Source organism: Manihot esculenta, chromosome 6, assembly GCF_001659605.2.
Source record: "Manihot esculenta cultivar AM560-2 chromosome 6, M.esculenta_v8, whole genome shotgun sequence".
In the NCBI taxonomy this organism is placed as follows: domain Eukaryota; kingdom Viridiplantae; phylum Streptophyta; class Magnoliopsida; order Malpighiales; family Euphorbiaceae; genus Manihot; species Manihot esculenta.
In genome coordinates, this window is record NC_035166.2 from 28,958,804 (window position 1) to 28,980,648 (window position 21,845).

General features: G+C 37.0%; 2 protein-coding genes across 3 annotated transcripts; one reads left to right on the forward strand and one right to left on the reverse strand.

Moving 5' to 3' along the window:
• The first annotated feature begins 2,349 nt into the window (after positions 1-2,349).
• On the forward strand, positions 2,350-7,286 carry LOC110617994 (RNA-binding protein Y14). The gene is made up of 4 exons (XM_021760985.2): positions 2,350-3,090; positions 4,904-5,040; positions 6,008-6,147; positions 6,850-7,286. Exons 1-4 carry the CDS (start codon positions 2,817-2,819, stop codon positions 6,893-6,895), a joined length of 597 nt encoding a protein of 198 aa, XP_021616677.1. The 5' UTR covers positions 2,350-2,816; the 3' UTR covers positions 6,896-7,286.
• A 1,089-nt stretch (positions 7,287-8,375) lies between these two features.
• LOC110617993 lies at positions 8,376-17,592 on the reverse strand. 2 transcript variants are annotated; one of them, XM_021760984.2, is made up of 10 exons: positions 16,819-17,591; positions 15,992-16,122; positions 15,808-15,870; positions 15,573-15,662; positions 13,390-13,555; positions 12,875-13,061; positions 10,811-11,643; positions 10,045-10,659; positions 9,905-9,970; positions 8,376-9,512 (listed from the first exon to the last, which is right to left on the reverse strand). In XM_021760984.2, exons 1-10 carry the CDS (start codon positions 17,428-17,430, stop codon positions 9,405-9,407), a joined length of 2,871 nt encoding a protein of 956 aa, XP_021616676.1. In that variant the 5' UTR covers positions 17,431-17,591; the 3' UTR covers positions 8,376-9,404. The 2 variants fall into 2 exon arrangements, with proteins under 2 accessions (XP_021616676.1, XP_043813810.1); XM_043957875.1 differs by lacking the exon at positions 8,376-9,512 and adding an exon at positions 9,703-9,786 and having other exon boundaries at positions 16,819-17,592.
• Positions 17,593-21,845: the final 4,253 nt, after the last annotated feature.

Here is a 21,845-nt window from a genome sequence, read left to right on the forward strand (position 1 = left end):
CCCAGGAGTTAAAAACCAATGGAGAGGGACCCTGCAACCCTTCTTTCACCATGTGTCTGCACGGTTATATGATTTTGCATGTTAATCTGTGATTAGCAGGACCAGCTGTACTGCATAGCCTGATTTTTTTGGTCCCAAGGCCAAGCTATAACTTGAAACTTGCATGGGCAGTTGCCCAATAAGTTTCCCTGTGAATTTTTGAGTTGGTCAAACAATGGCTCGACCTTCTATTCTGTGGGCGTGACCGTCCATTCTGAAAGAGAATAAGACATTTCTTCCAGTTTTATGTTGATCAATATGTTGGGTGTCATAAGAGCACTACTCTCGTTTTTAATATAATACAAAGAAAAGGAGGAAACAAGAAAAGTAGGAAATTCCAGCATAATACAAGGAGAACAGATGGCAACTTAGCGAGTATCCGATTATGTCAATCTGAAATAAAAGACAGCTTTGCAAAATAATAGGGTGATTCTATTTCAATCTCCAGTATTCATGGTTTATGATGAGTACGATTCAGGAGAATGCACACAGCCGTAGTTATCTACTTTGTCACATGATGGAAGACTGCTTGGGAAAGGTAAAGCTTCAAAGAGCACATGAGCGCTAAATTATTGATGATGTACCCCACAAACAGTGATGGTAGATTAATTTAGCAAATAGAATACTGTGTTTGTTCTTGGCAAAACAAATGTACAATAATGATCACTACTCAGTAACACACCTGATTAACAAGTTCAATGTACACTTTTCTTTCAAAAGGAAGCAAGACAAGACAAGGCAAAAGGCAAACATATCAGCAAAAAGGAAAAGCAGCCTACTTTTGAAAATTGAAAAAGTGGGCATCCATTAATGACTTCTAGCAGCAGACACAGAATCATCACCTTGACTAACATGGTCTTGGCTTCTTCAGATTGCACGCCGTAGCAAATGGATAATAGCCTCCCATATACGATGCTAGGACTAGGAAGTATCTTATGAAATTGCTAGTAGTCACTAGTTTTTCTGTGTTATGATATAAACCTCACATTAACCTACACGTTGCAAGCTTAATTCTTTTAGGTAATAGTTAGTCCAAGTTCATTCTTAAAATAAACAGTCCTTACATAGTTATAGAACAAAAAAGACAGAAATTAATATACAGTCTCAAAGCATGATATTAGTGATGTCCTGGTAGTAGAGATGATTAGAGATCTGTTTTTGATCACTAAATCACAGCAGTAGCTTGCTTCTCTTGCCAACTAGAAAAGAACAGTATATTTATAAATAACAAAGCCCCTATCTTAGTCACATTAATTGAATCAACAGAAATAAACTAGACCTGAGATTTCCCAATTGCAGCATTGGATACATCTACATTCTCAAAACGGTAGAACTTCAAGTCAGTCATTAAGCAATGCGAAATTTCTCATTGAAATAGAAAGTCGAAATACAGCTCATATAATGAAAAGGGAAGGCAGCACAATATCAAAGAAATAACGAACTTCAGAGCTAGCCACTCGACTTAATCATTTCCATTCACAAAGTTTGCAATTTACTCAAGTGGGTTATACAATACCAGGCAACTGTTCTCTCATTCTTCTTTCTTCTTCCGTTGTTCCGCTGCTTCAAGCTTGTGCTAAGAATATCATGCATGCTTAAAAAGCTTCATGCTAAGCCAATGGAAGTATACTGCAACAAAAAGTATAGGAAGAGTCAAGGGTACCAGGAAGCAGTAATACCTGCCACAAAGAGGAATTCAAATCAGGACACCAAACCTCAAGAACTTAATTATATCCTGCATCATCAGGGAAATAAAAAACATATCCAGAATTCACAAGGCAGAAAGCTTATATATGTTATTTAACTCACTCAAGGGCATAGAAGTATTAACTATCTTCAGGAATAAAATATTCACTGGATTGGCACCCAATCAAAACTAATTTATACATTGCTTCCCTTATTCCCTTTCTCTGTCTAGGCAATCAAGCAGCGGTCATTAGATGACCCGTAATACACCCCAAAGCCTACTATTAGCCACATCAATTGGCTAAAAAATGTAAATTCTGTTAACGCACAAGAAATTCTCGAAAGCAACTTCCCAATTTTTCCTTCTCATTCTAAGGCTTGACCACTGGTAAATAGAATTTATGAAACTGAAGCAACAAGTTCTAGTTCTTAGCGTGATGCAACATCAACCATCCACCACCCAAGTAGAAAAAAGGAGTTCAAACATCACTTGTATTCACCATAGCACTAAAGAGAAATCGTATTCTGCATTGCCATCGGTCTCAATGACACGAGAAGATACCAATTCTTTGAGAAATACAGGGAAGAGGAAAACCCAGGATTACCTGTCATTTTGAATCGCCGAGATGATAGGATTGTCGGACAAAGGAAGAAGCTTTGATATAATTGCTGCATAGAGGAACCCCACAAATGACACCGAGCCAACTCCGATCAACCACCATCCCCAATTGCTAGAAGAAACCATTTTCAGGAATTCTCCTCTACATTTTAAAAGCACAAAAAAGTGAGGAAAAATAAAACAGAGAGGTTCTTGGTTTGCACTTGGACAGGGAGACAGAGAAAACTGGGGCATGATGGCATGCGACCTACAGTAATACGCTGCGTTTTATTTGTCCACAGTCCAAAGCGGACCAAACCCAACGAAGCTGGAGACCCGACCCGTTTAAAGAGGATAATCCGAATGAAACCCTTGATATAAATGCTGGTCTTCAAATCTCCTTGATTTTCACTTGCATCGCACTTTACTAAAATTCCCCCCAAAAATCTTCACCTCACCGTCATACCTGCATAGGCATATTCTCAGAGAGGGAATGGCTAACGCAGATGCGGAAGCGGTGGACTTCGAGCCGGAGGAGGACGATCTGATGGACGAGGACGGAGCCGTCGACGTCGACAACTCACCTCGGGCACCGCTTCCGAAGCTGAAGTCTGCAATTACTGGAGGTGCATCTTCCTCCCTCTCAGCTCCCAGAAAGACTAAAGGCCGTGGCTTCAGAGATGAGGCTGATGCAGACCGCCAGAGCCGCCTTGCCTCTCGCGACTTCGATTCCCTCGGCTCCGATGGTGGGCCTGGCCCTCAGCGATGTCAGTACACTTCTCTTTCTAATCTATAATATATATGTTAGGTTTCTACCCTATTTTTTTATTTAAAGAAAAAAATATTTTCAGTAATTATAAAACAATTAAAAGTGTGCATATATATATGTATATATATATATATGCTACTATTATGCTACTATAATTATTAAATTCAATGCTTTAAAAAATTATAAATTAATTTTATTATTTTATATTAAAAATTAATTATTTTGACATGGTTATTTATGTGACAAAAAATCATTTGATTTCATTAGGGACCTTACTATTATAATTCAGTTGTTGGTCTTTAGGTTATAAATTGAAGTGATAATGATGCAGGATTTTGATGGGTTTTCTATGCATTCACATTTGATAATATATATAGTTGTGGAAGGGCTCGAGGTGCACTAAGGCGCAATGGGGGTTTAGAGCTTAGGCCCAAGACGCAGGCTCGAGGGAAAAAAATAAATAAAAACCAAAAATTCATTAACATTCAAGTAACATAATAAAGTTAAGTATCAAACATCAAATGCTAACGCTCACAATTCTATAATCACAATTCACAACCACAATTTCACTATTCACAAAATACATTACTTGGTCACTCTCTACAATCACAATGGCACAATCACAATAACACAAGTGACAATACATCAAGTACCTAAAGCACAATTCTCATTTAACATCAAATACATAAGTACATAAAGCTGAAAAAAAAAAAAAAAGAAACAGAACAACAATAGCACATAACAGATGCAGATTCTGGTCGACAACAACATTAAAAAGTAAAAAATTGGGCAGCATTACAACTTTAGGGAGAATAAATGAGAATAAAAACAGGAAAATGAGATGAGAGGGAAGAAAAAGAGAAAGAAGAAAAAAAGGAAGGAGATGATAAACAAACAAAACAAAAAAAAGAAATAGTTACCTGAGATGGGATTAAACAGGTATATAAAGTGTTAATGATTATTCATTATTTGTCTTCTTCCTCTTCTTTTTTCTTCTCTTATGTTCTCTCTCTTTTTCCCTCCTCATTGTGGCTGCTATCTTGGAAATGGAAGACTAGGGCAAAAATTTGGAATCCCTTAGAAAGGGTGCCTAGTATGGCACAGGCCCGCCTCTCCAGTGCAGGGTGCTTGGTGTGCCTGAGTGCGCCTGGGCTACATCGCCCGCCTGGGGTGGCGCAAGGTGCTAGCCCTGGTGCCTGGTGTGCCTTGCGCCTTAGACGCTCCTTTCACAACAGTGGAAATGTAAAAATTAGGAGACATCCTGGAGAAGATTGAAGTAACTATAAGAGGAAATGATTACAATGAAGTTGAGTGGAGGTTTTCTGCAAGAGACATATAATTGTGTAGAGTTGCTAGAAACCAGCTACACTAATTTCAACAAGTTGTTCACCTGATCTACCAGAAACCTAGTACTCCTGCTTTTATGTGTTGCATGAATTTTAGGAATTGTGCACCCACTTTGGAATTCCAGAATGTTCGATTAAGGCTTTAGAAAAATAATGCATCGGAAAAATTATTTGTGCATAAGCCTACCAAATTTGCCGCTTTGATTGGCAGTTTCTTGACACATCCATGAATGCTTGATTATTCGTAATTCCATTCACTGTGGAGTTTTATTCTTATCCTCATATTAGAAGTCCTCATCCTTTAAAAAAAATTTAAGGCTTTGTTTGTTGGGCTATAATATATCTTATTACTTTAACTACCTTTTCTCCCAAAGAGGTGTTAGTGACTGCATAATCAACAATTGAATCTCTCTTGGCATAACTGTAGTTGATAATAAACTGTTTTTTTATTGTAAAATTGTGCAGCTATTGAAGGATGGATTATTTTGGTAAGTGGAGTGCATGAGGAGGCACAGGAGGATGATTTGCAAAATGCTTTTGGTGATTTTGGTGAGATAAAAAATTTGCATTTGAATCTTGATCGGCGAACTGGGTTTGTTAAGGTAAGCTAGCATTTCCTTCTTCCTTTTATTTCCCTTCTAATTTCTGAAGAAAACAGGGTAGGTTGATCTTAATGATTCATTCAAGGTGATAAATCATAAAACAAGATAGTTGTTATGAATCATCGATGAATAAACTACTTTAAAACAGAGACCTAGAAAGCCTGAGTTTATACAATTGTAATAGGTGATGGCTATATTTTTTTTTTCATCTAGTTAAGCTCCCATATAGCAGTTAATGAACACTATATAACCAAAATAGTGTTCCAGTGCTTAGGTCTTATATTATATTATATTAAATTTGTTAGAAATGGCTTCCATTTTAAGGGATTGTGAAGTAATTTAAAATAATAATAATAACACATTGCAGCAGAAATATTCAGTTCTACATTTTTAGTTTAAAAAGTATAAGATTGTAACAAGTACTGTAAGAATGTCTATTTCTGGTAAGCACATGATGGATGTGGTTTCACGTGATCGAAAGTTTTATTACTTTGATATTCTGACATTTTTTGTGTTGTTGATTGTATTATGTTGTGTCTATGTTACTTGTTTTATTGAAAGTTTGAATTTTTTTTTTAAATATACTTTCAGTAAAATGTTACCCATGATTACAATATAACAAGACGCTCCAACACTACTATTTTTCAAAATTAGGGCAAGACATAGGAGGGACAATCTGATATATATGTGTGTGTGTGTCTTAAAATTTAGGAAATGTCTCCTCTAAAGAAGAAAATTAAATAATTTATTTTTATAGATGGTATGTACTATTATGACAAATAATGTGACAAGAAAATAAGAACTTCATATTCATTCCAATCTCATAAGCATCTGCATTTCACCACTCCTCTTTCATGTACAGATGCGTGTCATACATGCCATGTTGGGAAAAAAGTGTCCCACACTTACACTTCACTAGAAATAAAGTTAGTCGAAATTTTACTAATTTGAGTTCTTGTTTTGCAAGGGTTATGCACTGATAGAATTTGAAAAGTTTGAGGAAGCACAGAATGCAATAGCTGCAATGCATGGAGCTGAACTTCTGACCCAGATCATCAATGTGGATTGGGCCTTCTGCAATGGGCCTATCAGAAGAAAGAACATGAGGTTTGTCTATGTATATTTTTGTATGTGACCTGTTATGAAAACAATATATATATATGAAGTAAGGAGAAATCTCCTTCGGTAATGATTATAGCAACTGTACGATAATGATAAATATGTAAAATAGAAGATAATCGATATTCATAATTTTATATAATGAATTTAAATTATGTATAAAATAGTGCTGAAAGTAAAATTTGCTGAAGAAGATATGTTACCAGTTTGCCACAAACCAATGCAAGTAGTAGCGCTCTTCAAAGGAGAGATTGGTAGGGACAATTTTAGATAGTTTTATCAATGCCAAGCTTCCGTTAGCTACTTGGCACTGATGTTGAAAGGAGATCGAGCATCAAGGTGGTAATATTCGTATGGTCTTATTCTGAACGTGTTATGCTGCTTTGTAGGTCTAAGCTTGCTAATTACATGCTCAAAATTCTTCCGAAACGTTTAGTGTGGAAGTTCACGGGTGATTATGGATTAGATTTGGTACTATTGAGCAAATCTTGGCCTGTGCATAAACGTGTGGTGCACAGAGGGTGGACGGGATAGTGGATACAATGTGCTTCATTTTTTATGTCTTGATTTAAGTTTATCTTTTAATCATGTATATGCATATGAATTTCTTGTGATGCTGTACTCCTCAGGCTTGCCTGTTATTTCGTGTTTGGCTGGGAACATAACTTGATGCTGTATAAATTTTTGCAGATCAGGACGAGCACACAGGTCAAGGAGTCCTAGGAGGAGATATTAACCGGCTGTGTTGTTTTTTGTTGAGAGGGTATATGAATTTTCATAGAGGGTTTCGACGTTAAAAGTTGTCATGGAAGACTACAATTGAATGGTGTCTTGAATGGGTTTATGGATTGGTAATGTGTTTGCTGAGAATCCCGCACTTCTCGACCTTACAAATTATGGGGCAATTCAACGCTGATTGCATTTGTAACCTTCAAGCTTAGTAATCTTGTTTATTCTGTTATTGGAGGATTATTCCCCCATTTGGTAGGGGGATGACTGCTTACATTGACTTTCCCTGTAAGATTGTAGCTTGCAAGTTCATTGTAAAATGAAGTACTTGGGCGTTGCAGAGGATGTAAATGCTCTACTGAAATTCGTTAAATATCAAACTACTCTTGATTTTCCTATTTGGATTAATGTGCAACTTTCTAGCACGAGTATGGTTATTTGAATCGGTGTTTGAGCGGAAATTTATTTCAATTGCAAAGGCCTTTCTTTAATCATGTGGTGAAACAACGTAAACGAAACATTGTGAGTGTGCCTAGTCATACTTGGCAGAGATTTGATGTTACCAGTAGAAACGGTTCAACTTGGTCGAGAGTGTGATGAACTGAAATTATTTACTCATAATAGAGTTAATGTCATATTTGATTAGGGAAGTGATTGTCGCTCTCTCTACTTTAGTCTAGAGAGAGTTTTTCTCTCAACCCTCAGTTCTTCTTTTGAGACTTAAATCCTCTGCTGCTATTGCTCTGGTCGGTCGTCTTTTGCCCCATCCGGGTGGGGAATGACTCCTACCATCTGGAGCTGTGGGTTCCTCCTTCCGAAGGGATATATAGTTTTTAATTTTTTGTTTGGATAGAGATAGTTTTTTTAGAGACTTTTTTTTTCTCTTCGTTTTCTGTCTATACTTTTCTGAATCAGTACGTTCAAGTGCCTTGGATGCATGTTGATTTTTTTTATGTAGGGAAGCAGATCGGGAGCGTTAATGGAGAACCGACATGTGAGGACACACTTATCTTCCTCCGCCTTTGTTGTTTGATCGGGCCCTCCCCGCATGATCGGTGCTTTGAATGAGAATCTCCTTTATTGATTTGTTTTTATTTGAATGTTATTTTCTTTCACCGTTGATTGAGCTACAAAATGCCTGTATTGATGTTGGGTTATGGTTGTAGTTCTTTTATTGGCTGAATCTGTCGTACCCTGACTTCAAGCCGCCACCGCTTGCCTGGACTACTGACCTTCTAGGCTACTTTTCTTGAAGCCGAGGCTCTAGCCAGATCCCCTTCCATTTCCACAACGGTGGTCTTTGGCTTGGACGAATTTTCATTTTTATTTTTGCTTGTGTTGGCTTTTGAAGGCTGTGGATAGAAGGTTCTTTTTTCTAGCGATTCTCGACGATGGACTTTTCCCGTTGGGGGCGGTGCTACTCCTGGGCTTTCTCTTTTGTCTGCTAGGAATATGTTGTCATAGGTCATGGGCCTTATGTTTTTAGATTTTGGGCGTCCAACAGTTTTTTTTTTTCAAAGTCTATTTTATCTAGATTGTATATGGTACAGGCCTTGAGCCTCTATTAATGAATTTCTTATCTTTTTTTTTTAAAAAAAAATCATATTTGATTTAATTCAACAACACGGTTATAGTTTTGTTTTTTTGGCAATTCGATCCACACAGCCTTTTCAGACTACATTGCCTTTTGTGAATTCTGAATACTGTTAATTATTAAAACCGTACATCTCATAGTTCAAGACTGGCTTGAGCCTATAAACCGTTGACAAGGCCTATCTGAGGTTTGACCGAGGCCGGGCTCAGTTCGATCGAGGCCCTCAACTCGCCTTGGGCGAGCCTAGTTACATGTTAACGGACAATGCCATATCGTGTGCGCACGTGACGGTGATACTATGCTTTAGGAGACCATTTCCATCGACCCCTATATTAGCTTCATGCTAAGAATGGAACGCTCTCTCGAGGGGAGATTATGGTTTGGTGGACTGACGAAAAGGAACGCAGTGCAGCTTGCTGAAACCCTGTTGTTGGGTAATTTCATCGAAAAATGCCATGAAGAAAGCAATGACCGCTGAAATCGATACAAAAAGAAAAGGCTTGCTTTTATGAACCACTGTCACTATCATTTAATATCGTCCACTGGGTTCATGTCCGGAGCCTTTTCAAAAGGATTAAGCGTTATACAATTTCCATTGCATTCGGTATATTCTTCATTGATTTATGAAATATTTATACATGTGCTCGGCTGAAAGGTTGGGGATTTTTCAGAGTTGTTCTTCTCTGTGGTATTATTTCACTGTACAATCTGTCTAGTTAGTAGCTTCTTTTCTTCAATGTTTCAGTCCTCAATTTTCACCTCCTCCCACAGAAATGCAGATTTAAATAAAGAGAAAAAAAGGAGTGGGGGGAGGTGTTATGTATCTTGCTGTCTTTCCTTTGTTAACTGTACGATATTTGTAGATTCTTATGTGTTTGTTCCTGACAATTTCATTTCTAAGGTCGTATTGTTTCCCCACCTTTCAAGATGCCACAGCGGTCCAGTGGTTGGTTATGCATGAACTTGTTGGGGTGCCAATGATACGTGACCATGCCCAATGTGTGTCCTCAACTCGTCGCATTTCTGCCAGCTGCATTAAACTGTATAGTTAGTGACCTCCCCCTTTTTTATCTACTCTTTGTGATTCTGACTTCAAACCTTTTTTTCCAGCTTTATGTTTGATTAATTTATAGGTGGTGCTTTAGAAAAGATGGGGGGGGGGGGGGGGGGGGAGAGACTAAAAAGAGCATGGGATTGAGATGGGCTTACCATCTCCTTAGTAAGATTGCATCCTACCTAATGATTGCAGAGTTATATAGTCTATTTTACTTGTGTCCATCTTTCATTTTCTTAGGTGGTTTGTCCTGTCATATCCAATTTGGAACCCCTTCCATATGTAAAATGGACTTCTAAAACTAAATTTACAGTTTATTATTAGGCGAGGAATTGGCAAGAAGTTAATAAATAAGAATTGTTGCTTACTCTGCCATCTCTTAGCTCAAAGATCACTGAATCCTCTGAGAATGGAATTGGTCTTGTTGATGCTACCTGCGAAGATTTGAATACCCATAATTAGTTTCACATCTTTAATGTTTGCTAATTGTCAACATAATCATACTAACTTTTGCATTGCATTTCCCATTGAGATCACTAAAGGCTTCCGCATCCTTCTCCAAGCTAGCTGAAATATCCTTATCTATACAAACTTCCTCATTCTTTTCTCCCGCCTCTTCTTGTCTTTGATATTCATCCCTTGTCTTCCTTACGTAAGGGAAGCCACAGTTTTTCCAACTCCATGTCATTTGGTCCATGTACCTCATGTATACTTTTCCATCTGAACCAATCAAAAAAAGTTGGTTGCCTTCAAAGCATGGGCTAGGAGAAGTGATCAAGGTCACCCCTTTATTAGGTGTGCCATGCTCAACCCAATTCCAGCCTTCACCTGTACTCCAGTGATATTCAACTAGTCCACCATCTTCAGACAGCATAAATAGTGAGCCTGTAAGTGATAGGGATGATGGCCTCATAGCAGCTCCTGGCAATCTTGATAGAATCAAATGGTGAGACTGATAATGCTCATGCCACAGTTCTGTCACTTTGTTGTATTGATATAGCCGACCATTCCTTCCAATGACAAATACTATATTTTCCCTGAAAAGCTCCTGGTCTACTATGCTTGCTACTTTGGTATTTGGAGGGCGTTGGCAGTCCTTCCATTTAAACTTCCTCAGGGCAACCTGTTAGTGATTTGAGTCATTAACCAGCATAAAGATTGGTAAGAATCTGATCTTAACAAGGGAAGGAAAAACTTTTTAGTCTTCTTTCTTTCGTTTTGACATGTCATTTATTGGACAGAAATATTTCTTTGAGTTGGTTTTTGCTACTTACTGTAAATTGGAGTAATCTTCCATTTTTGCTCACAAAGAAGAGTGCATCTTCTGCTGTAACTTTCATAGATTTACCTGGAATTCCATCCCATGGAGGTCCTCCAGACACTTGTTTTCCTTTCCTCATAGCAGTGCAGTTTAACCATTGAAGCTCATTGCCACTCCTCTCTCTGATAAACAAACTACCATATATGTCAACTAAAAATACACTTCCATTGTAGTTTCCCAGACCACCTTTCATTGGTGTTGAGTGATCATGCCTCAGCCAAAGCCATACATTTTCAGTATTAAGATACTCAAAAGCCAAACCACCATCTGCTATGAGGAAAAATGATTTGCTTCCATGCATCAGTCTTAGGCGAAAGTTGGTGTTTATCCAATTGTCTGGAAGACTATATTCTTCTGAAGATTCGACTAATTTACTAGCACCTGAAACTAAGTAATCTTGATGTGCTTGGCTTCCCTTTCGCCTTCTTGTTGCTGCTCGTGTAATTCCCAAATCATTAGGTTCATCTTTTACTCCTGTGATGCAATTTGTGGGTCCTCGTTCTTCTTTGCAATACTCTGCATTCCATCCTTCACTCTCAGGTGCATCTAATATTGACCACACATATTTAACTGATACTTTTCTTCGGACATTAATTTGATAATTTGGACTCGTATTTTCCCCACCTAGTCCAGGTAGATGCAACTCTGCTAGTCTACCATCATCCATTGCAAATAATATTCTGCCAACTTGAAGTTGTAACCCAGCAATCCCTTTAGCAGCTTTTGCATGTGGAGGATGCATATGACTTGACCATGCTTCAGGAATTTGGTTCTCTAGAGCAGCACCTGCCATTGCATGGAAAACTTGAGGATGCAAAATATTGGTTCCATGGCAGAAATTTATAAATGACACTCAAAGTTTGCTGCATCCAAGATTATGCTATTTTATCTAATTATTTTTTGTTTATAGCCTATTATTCAATCATGATACTTGAAAATCTGTTGCTTGAAAGAATGATTCATGTAGTTATTACTTAAAGTTGGCATTATTATGTTTGTGGGCCTCATCCATGAAGCCATTCGGATAACATGTTGGCAAGCCATTCAATCATGATACAGATGCTTATGTTATTTGACTTGACGTCACAAGCCTCAAATTACAAGGATAATTTAGTATCTTGTTGTGAGGCAGGGAAGTACTGACCTGATGCAGGATCATCTTCTAGGGATTTTAGGATTTTACAAAGAAATACAAGAAGTAACATTTTAAAATTTTGTTGATTTGAAATTCCTAATTAGTGTTGGTTTAGGATTTTTCTTATTTCCAATCCCAATACTATTAACAATTCTATTATATACAGCTCTCTAGGTATTTTGGTGGAATTTATTATTATTATTACTGATATTAAGAACTAACAAAGATTTACATTTGTTTCTCTTCCCCTTTGTTCCTTTTGGTTCTACATCATGATCATAGTAGGGGAAAAATAATTTTTTTGGGTGAGGTCATAGTTGAATCATTGTGCGTTTTAACCTTCAGTTTATGTCTTATAGGATCCAATATGAGCAGAAGATCATATGCTGTAATATTTGCTCATATAAGCTATTGAGAAAATTAGTTAGGGAGTTAGGTTTTATACATGCCTATATGGGTGGAATTCTCCATCGAAGGACAGAAAATAAGGAAGAAAGAGTCATTTCTGCAACATAGTTGCACTTGGAAATGGTACTTTATCTGTATTCTTTCGCATGTTGGTTTTATACTCTTTACTGAGTTCTGGTGCACCTTATCAGTATTCAGTATCAACAATGTGCCACCACAAATGTTGGCATGGATTTCTAAATTTTCAAATAGTTCATTTGTCTGCCATACTTGGTGAAATAATTATCAAAATCGATGTTATGGTATGTGAAAAATATTTAGCATGCTAACACAATTCTCTTTCTTGAAACTTGTTGAGAAAAAACATGTTTGCCTTCTCATTTTAAGATTCACATTATAGGAACTGCCTATCATGATATTCAACTACCAATAAAATGTAAAATTAATTTCTTAAAAATGGCTACTTTGCCTCACCTGAGTTTTTTGGTGTTCGAAATTCGAAAATGGATCCAGTGGATGTAGTAAAAAATAATGAAAAATTTTCATTTGATTCATCTTGCAGAACTGGTGTGATGGAAGTCAGTTCATGATCTTTTGGACTTCCATGGATAATCCATTTCCACTTCCTTTGATGTAATCGTCTCTCTACCAATTTCCCAACCTGTAGATACGTGAAATATTATGAACAAATGGCACACATGGTATTGCAACAACTCTTACTTGAGACAATTTGGAGGACTTATGAGGTTTCCTGTATATATTGTGTAGTAGCAGGTGTAAACCATGTCCATTCTTTAAAATTCAATGATCCAGAACAAAAGGTTCAAAACACAAAATGATGGCAAAGGCAATGTTTATAATGCTGCTATGAAATTGCAAATTGTATAGCTCTCCACATGAAGAGCTCATCATTTTTTAAAATATTCCAAAGGCAAAACTGTCAATATTTGACTGCTTTGTGATAGAAATCTAAAGTTTTGCTGTGGTACCTCAGTCAAAAGAAAGAGGGAACTTGAGTAATCTCCACTCAAGCCATTAATGGCATATCCTGTTGATGGTATCAGCAAAGCATCTTCTGCCATTCCTGCTGTCCATATATGCTTCTTCCATGATGGCTTTGAGCTCTTGTCATATTCATAGAGATTGCCTGTTGAGCTGGATTGTAATACATATTTAGCATGACCCTTTAATCTCTAATACATCCTTAGTATACTTTGATACATGTCGTTTTCTTGTTCACTCTCATAAATGGAGGCAGCAACTAAAGTAAATCGAAATATGGTCTTCTCCAATTTCAAATATTTTAAATGATAGTTTAACATCCATGCTTCTTTCTTTTCTTCTGGTAAGCTCATTTGTTTTCCAATCTCTTGATATACATGATTAGATGATTGTTATGGGACACTTTTCTAATATTTGATTTAGACTTTGTTTGGTTTAATTTTTCTATTTTCTGGGAAGTAATTTTTCAATAAGTAACTTACTTAGCTCTGACTAAGTAAGTAAATTCTTTAAGTTTCCGGGAAGTTGAAAAAAAAAAAAAAAGGCAACTAAATAAGCTAAATATGCCAACTTTTCGGAAACTTGAAGTTCCTTAGCTAATTTAACCCCAACCAAATAAGGCCTTATTTTAGGATTAGATTGTTTTATTCTTATTTTAATATTTGATTGTTTTATCTTGTCTCTTAATTTTTTTCGGATTTATTTTATTTAAATTGAAATTTGAACTCTCTTTCAACGAGTTCAAAAGGTCAGAACTTCCTTTATGGAACTCGTAACAACAAGAATTGGGTGAGAAAAGAATAAAGGAAAACTAATAGTTTCAGTCTAGTCTTGGACACTGATTTTAGTTGTAAGTAGACCTGTGATGTGATCTATACATTACCAACAACAATGTCAGAAACAAAGAGAGATTCGAGAATTACTTAAATCATAACTAAGCAATTAACTTTGGTTCAAGAAGGAGGAAGAATTAAGATCTTGAAACAGGATCAGGTTGCAGCAACAACAACCAATCAAATTTTCCAAAGAGAACTGAAAATTGAGTTGATGTTAGACTTGGAACTGTAATAGTGGCATGCTATACTAAGTTGGACTTCCCTACTTAAGATGGCATAGAGGACCCAATCATTGTAAAAAAATTTTCCACAATCAAAGAATAACGGAAGCTGATAAAGTGGAACTTGTGGGATTCCACACGATTGGAGATGCTCAATTATGAATTTTTAAACTAAAACATGAAGAACTAAAATTAACTTGGGACACCTTTAAAAACTATTGCCACTTTCTCTTTGGACCTCCACTAAGAAGCAATCGTTTGAGTGAGTTGACCAGCTTGAAACAAACCAGCAGTGTGAAAGAGTACCAACACAAATTTTAGATTTTGTTAGCAAGGTTATACTCAATCATAGGAGCACAACAGGTGGAGATATTTACGGCTGGATTAACTGAACGACCATAAGTTTAGCAAGGACCTTAAAAAAAGACAGACTTTGATGCAACAAAAACTTGGGTGGAAAATAAATAGTATGCACCTTATCATCCACTTTACTTCAAAATCGGCCGTATCCACAGTTAGTCATAACAATAGCACTCAGACTCTATAATAAAGAGATTGACTAAAGGTGAAATAGTGGATAGACATTCAAAGGGGCTGTATTACAACTATGGTAAACGTTATATTGCAAGTCATCAATGGAAGATACTATTTTGGTTACGGATCGATGATTAGGGTGATTCAAGTGAAAATACACGGTGAAGAAGTAGTTCGAAGGTTTTAATTCAATGGACCTTTGAGCTTGAGGACAAGCTTTTTGTCAGGGGGAGTAGTGTTATGAACTCTTTTCTAATATTTGATTTATTTTAGAATTAGATTGCTGTATCCTTTATTTTAGAATTAAATCGTTTTATTTTCTCTTAGTTTTCTTATTACTTAGGACTTCTATCTCACTAGAATTGTGTTAAACATTAACATTATTCTGCTGGAAAATCAGAAATAAAATAAACAGATTTATTTTATTTAAATTGAGATCTAAACTCTCTCTCAACGAGTTCAAAAGGTCAGTTTTATTGAGCTCACAACAACAACAACAATTGGGCGAGGAATGAATTGTGTTAAACATTAACATTATTCCCTAGCATGCTGCAGAATGGGAGGAGAGAGTGAGATCACCTTATGGTGTATACCACTTCCGGTCTAATAGTACCAGCATCAGCAATTGCTGCAACATCTCCACCTGGTGGTTGTCCATGATTTAGCCATCTGTTCTATATTTATAGCAAGTGCATGTTAGAGCCTTCCCGTCAGAATCTACACTGTAACTAGAGATTGAAATTTAAAAACAAAAACAATAAAATAAAGCTCCATTTTATCTTTGGTTTTTCCTTGTATAAATATGAATTTTTACCTTGGAGGATCAACCTCTGTCAGTTCTAATAACAGTCCTTTCTTTGTGCTGAAATAAATTCTCCTGGTGGGCAATGCAACAAAATCAGAGGAATATCTTCAGTTTATGCTGTAATAGAATAGGATACTCTTCTGGTATGTATAGGTTACTGAATGAAATTCTAGAACTGAAATGGTGCACTCACAGCCCATCATGTGAAACGACACCAGACTTAATTAGGATCACGGAACTTTCTTCTGCTTCTTTACTTGTGCTTGAATCAGGAGTTGGTGTGAATGCAACCCAAATTGGCTGTGAACTCTCACTGAGTTGCATCTGAGAAAAAAAAAGAGAGAAGAAAATCAATACAAGCCATGCAGTGGCCCGTAAGGTAAATCCATTTTCAACCAACAAAGGATTTTACAATGGTGGAAGAATGAAAGTTAAATTTCAGATTACATGATTAATTAGAACATATGTAAATAAAATAGCAGAACTTATCTATGCTGTACTCAGGTTTCAATTTCTGAATGTTACTTATAACCAGTGTGTACTCCTCTTGTGAAGTGTCTGTTTATTACAAACTAGTTTAATCTCTGTGGTCAAGGCATAGGGCTAATCAATGGCGATCAAACAAATGTTTCATAGAAGGGAGTCAAGCCCAAATTGTCAGAACAGTCCTGATAAATTTCAAGTGCATTTCCAACCAGATAGAGTCAAGCATCTGTATCATACCTTAAATTGCAGATTACATGATCATCAGTGAATAGTGTGTGTATAATTTTCTGACTTTCTCTACACACATGGGGGGAAAAGGAAAAAGAAATACTTCCAACCACTGTAATTGAAGTCTTTTGTTTTACATATATGTTATATTATTGCTCTGCCTATGCCAAAATAACAGTAAAGAATTAGAAAATATTTGACCTACGCAATCAAATAACACAAACTGTTATGGATTAATCCTTAAACAGTTGTTGGTTTGAAGGTTTTCTTTTCTACAAATATAGGTATCAAATAAATTAGTAATACCTGATATAGAATTCCTGCTTCTGATAGAACAAGAATTGTCTGACTGACAATAAAGACACAGATTGCGTAACCTGCAGATGGTGGTAGATCATGGGGTGCTATCACCCACTGAACTCCATTCCAGAACCTCTCATAGATAGACCCGCTTTCACCGGTAACCCAAATAGACGTCTCAGACATTCTTGTCAAAGAAATTCTCTTCCTCTGAGGCAGGACTATCTCAGAGTTCTCCTCTGCTCTTCCTCTATTAGCATCCTTCTTTTTCAAGCTTTCAGTACGTCTGGTAAGATCATAATCCCTTTCCAAGTTCTTTTCTTTATCTTCTGTTATTTGATCAATTGAACCCACTTTGGTACAGTCATCATTAACACAAGAGACTAGGTCATAAGGCAGTTCCACTTCAACCCAGGTATTGGATTCCTCTTGGAACTCCCAGAAGCGATCAGTTTTCTGCTCAAACTGACGATTGCTATGTTGCACATAGTTATGTAGGCAACAAGAAGCAGAACCAAAAATCAAAAAGTAGCTCCTTGACACGAGGACCCAGAAGAACAATACAAAATAGATAAAAGACATAGCTGCATGAGGGAACCTAATGGGAGGGCCAGGCATAACAGAAACCTTGAAAACTAAGATATGCAGATGGTGTCATGTACAAACAGTTGGATTTTTGTACCTTCTGTGGTGCCCCATATAGCACCATATCAGAAAGGTCCATTGAACTACCGAAAGAGCTTGACCATCATTTTTGGGAAGAAAAGAACTCTTTCATGGCCTCCTCCGGGCCATATGAGAGAGAAAAAGTTGTTGGGGGTCCATATATGGAAGAGGGGTAGTTAGTCCAGTTGAAATTTCCATAATTTAATTACAGTCTATTTGTCAACTCTCTATGGTAACAAGTAATATATGAAAATGATACGGCAGTGAAATATTGGTACATGTAAGAATTGCTCTGCTTGCTTTGTAATTTGTGAAAGCTTCACGTTTCTTGGAAGCTAGTAATTGCTTTTCTTACCTAATTCATATGACTTTTGTGCCAGATTTTTAATTTTATCTTTTATTATTATGTATTATATTCAATATTGTTTAACCAATGTAGTAAATAAATATATTTTTGTGGAGGATTCAGAATTGTTGCTTGCTTTTCTAAAGTTGTTCCTTTATTGAACTTCCTGCACTACAATCCATCAGAGGGAATAGATTCACTGCATTATTATGTGTTGCTTTCAGGTTTCTGCCTGCTGGAAGAAAAGATCAAATGATACTGCAATTTTGGCCATTCTATCAACCATGGTGAAAATCCTTTATGGGTTGACTCCATTTTCAAAGCTGTGAAGTTTCCTAGGTGAATTTCTTCTCTCTGATTTATTTTGGTTGAATTTGTGGCAGCTGATGTAAGATGCCATTGATTTTATATGGAGTTATTAGACTTTGAAAACAGACAACACAGGTGGGAGGTTATTATTTCGGTTTTTTTCCAAAGTTATCAGAGAGTTAATAAACAATGAATCTTATGTGTATGATCCGTGGTGGCCCACATATGGACACCATCAGATGTTGGGACGTGTACCTCTTTCCTTCGTCAAAGATTAATGGCTATAACCTGGAGTGAGTGCTTAATCATCAATGTTATCAATTGCCGTTGGATTTGGTTTTGGAATGCTCACATCACATCATATGTAGATTGTAGATATATCAATGGGTACCATTTGCAGAACGCCAAGTGCAGGGCCCGCCGCAAAGACAGCGGCCTTGGGATTGTATAAAGACATGTGGTGCATCCCACTGCCTTTTGTCTTTTTATCATATGGAATTTTTTAGTAGACCACGTGGAAGTGGTGAGAGAATCTTTGTTACTCTGGCTGTCAATATTCTCTTTCTCTTGAACTTAAAAAATTTTAATTTTTTTTATTTATTCTATTATTTGTCATGAATAATTTTATAAAAAAAAAATTTAAATAAATTATTATAAAATTATTCGTAATTTTATTTTTATATATAATAAAAAAATGTATAATTATTCAATTAAATCAATGATTTGTTGATATAAAAAAAGGCAAGAACGCTTTTTTCAGGATGAGAAAGAGCTAGAAAGGAATGGATATGAGTCAGGTATCCCAATTCTTAATTTCATTAATTTTAATGAACAATTATTGTGTATTTAAAGTTTTATCACAAACAAACTATAGGGAGGGATTGATTCCAGATACCGTAATCGATAAATATATATATATGTTTTGCTATCACACTGGCTTGAGATTTGAATATTTGCCTAATAATTTCATTGGAATAGAGTGATCCATACCTTTCATTATGCAACAATTCATTCCATATCAGCAGGTGGCCCAACTTCTTTAGTTGTTGTTCAAGTGTTCTCTCCATCCACCTCTCTAAATTGGGAATTATGATTTCCACGTTGGAATGTTGTCATTTAGCTATTAGCAGCCAAAGTTATGATTTTGATTGAAGCCACATGGAAGATAATTAAATTGTGAAGAACAACTTTCTCTTCTTCTTTGTGATATTGTGTGCATAGTAAAAGAAACATCCCATACAAATTCTTCAATGAAAATTTTCTTCTTTTGAAGATTCAAAAAAATATCAATCCTAGGGTGTAACTTATAAAATTTGGCTCTGAGGATTCTGAAGTCCTGGCACGTTTAGCAGTCCTACTTTTAATGGCAATGGCACCCATAGTTCTGATGGGGGACGCCTAAGGGAGCAAACCTAGTATCCTCTTTTGAGCTACTTTCTGCTAACTTGTTAACCATGATAGACTCCTTGGAAACTTCCTTTGGAGCTGGGGGAACCTCAGAAGAAGTCGGCACTTTGGGAGGGACTGAAAAACCTCTCTAGTCACATCGGCGACAGACTTGAGTCTCCTTCATGCTCTCTCTGGACAAAGTAAAGTTTTGGGGGAGCTTGATAGCACCCATTGGCACGCCGAAAGTTGAAAAAAAAATCAATTCAATTAGAACTCAAAATAACAAAAGAAGGACGTAAAGGAGGAAAAAATCAAAAGGTACCAGTTTCCTAGCAGTCCATAGGTTAGACATGAATATATACTTCTCGATATCATATTTCTTCCTTACAGAGGTTAGTTGAAGAAGACATATTTGATCTACTAAGGTTAGCCTAGGAAAGTCATTACAGCCATGAGGATCTTCTTCTAAGAGAGGTTAATGTCCCAATTGATTCCCCAGCTCTCCTTTAGCTCGATGACAACAAACTGTTCTACCCAATCTTTAATAGAATCCTTAGACCCCGTAAATATTGACAACTCAGTTCGGAGGTCAAAGTAATAGAACCCGTGATTGGATTTAACTAAATGGAAGAAAGTGCAGAACAATTCGAGAGAATGAGCAAAACTCCAACACAAGTAAATAGACTCAAAACAACACATAAACATAATGGAGTTGGAAGACAACATTCGGAGGGTCACCCTAAAGTAACGGAAGATCTCAATGAAAAAAGGAGTAAACGAAAAAGGAAGGCCAAACTTGTGCTACTTTATAAAAAGACTAAATTGCACCTTTGTTGATCATCTATCAAGCCTACCGGTAGTAGGATAGAGAGAACTATACGCTCATCAGGCAAGGGAATCCTAATTTTGAAGATACCAGACCGACCACCTTAGAAATCTTAGTAGAAGCCATGAGAGGAGCAAGACGTATATCGGATTAGAAAATAAGAGATTACAGAGAAAAGAAAGAGCAAGATAGCATAAGCAGCGCAAGAGGCAGAGCAACGAGCGAAAGCAAAAGCACAAGTTTAAAATAGGAAAAGGCAGAGAAAGGACGTTTTAACATAACTTTTCTAGAGCCGCGTGGTATAATTAGGATTTTGAAATTTACTCTTTCATAAATCATGGAATAATTAATAAACGGGTAAAAGGGCACTTGATAATGGTCAGGCTCCAAGTGCCTGGCCCTTGGCAAAGCTCAAGCTAGAAAGACTGGGTCAAAGCTCCAGGAGGGCCCAATGTATAGTTGGACAAACCGAGCCGGACCCAAATTTGTCCTTAAGATCCTTGTCCTGAATATTCATTCTTCCGTATGATAAAACATGCCCTGTAATACCAAGAATCATATCCAGATGGCGCAAAGAGAATTAAATAGCCGCTTGATGAAAGAGAAAGAGACAACATATGTCCATACGTGCTATCAGTATGACTTTGACTGTAATACCCGGCTAGACTCCGGTATCGGAATTCCTACCGTCCGGTGGAATCTCGGGTGTCGGAAGCCTCTAGTGGGGTAAAAACATGTTTTATAAAATGTTTTCATGAATTTTAATGGTTTTAAGTATGAAATTAAATGAGTTTTTGCATGAAAAGTCCTTGGAGGAAAACCCAGGTTCGGCCGCCGAAAGTCAAGTTCGGCCGCCGAACATGCATGCGTTTTGGAGGCACGTTAGGCCCCCGAAAGCATGAGTGAGGGAAGTCCAGGTTCGGCCGTCGAAACTCAAGTTCGGCCGCCGAACATGGCATGCATGCGGAAGCACTTTCGGCCCCCGAACGTGGCCTGGCCAGCCACCTATAAAAGGGTCACTTGGCCGAAATGGGCGAGCTTTCTCCCATTTTCGGCCACAGCTAGCTTTCGACCTCCCTCTTCCAAATCTAGTGTTCTTCCTTCAAATCCCCACCATTTTTCTTGAGTTTTAAGCTTGCATTGAAGGTTTTGAACTTTTGAAACAAGTTTTGGAGCTTTGGGAACTCAAGAGCTCATTTTCGTGGATCTCCAAGTTTAGGTCGTCTCCCTCTCGATCTTCAAGAGGTAAGAGCCGATCTTAAGCTCCTTATGTGTTTTAAGTAAGATTTTATGAGTTCTTTGGGTAGAAATGCATGTTAGGTTATATGTTGAGTTATGGGTTAATATTGATGTTTTGAACAATGTGTGTTGATTGTGTGTGTTTGAAGTGTTGTAGTTGGGGTATTTGATTGTTTGAGACCCCTAGGAACTTGTATGCATGTCCTAGTTAAGCTTTATGCATGATTTGAGGTTTTGGGAGGCAAGAGGCTCATGTGA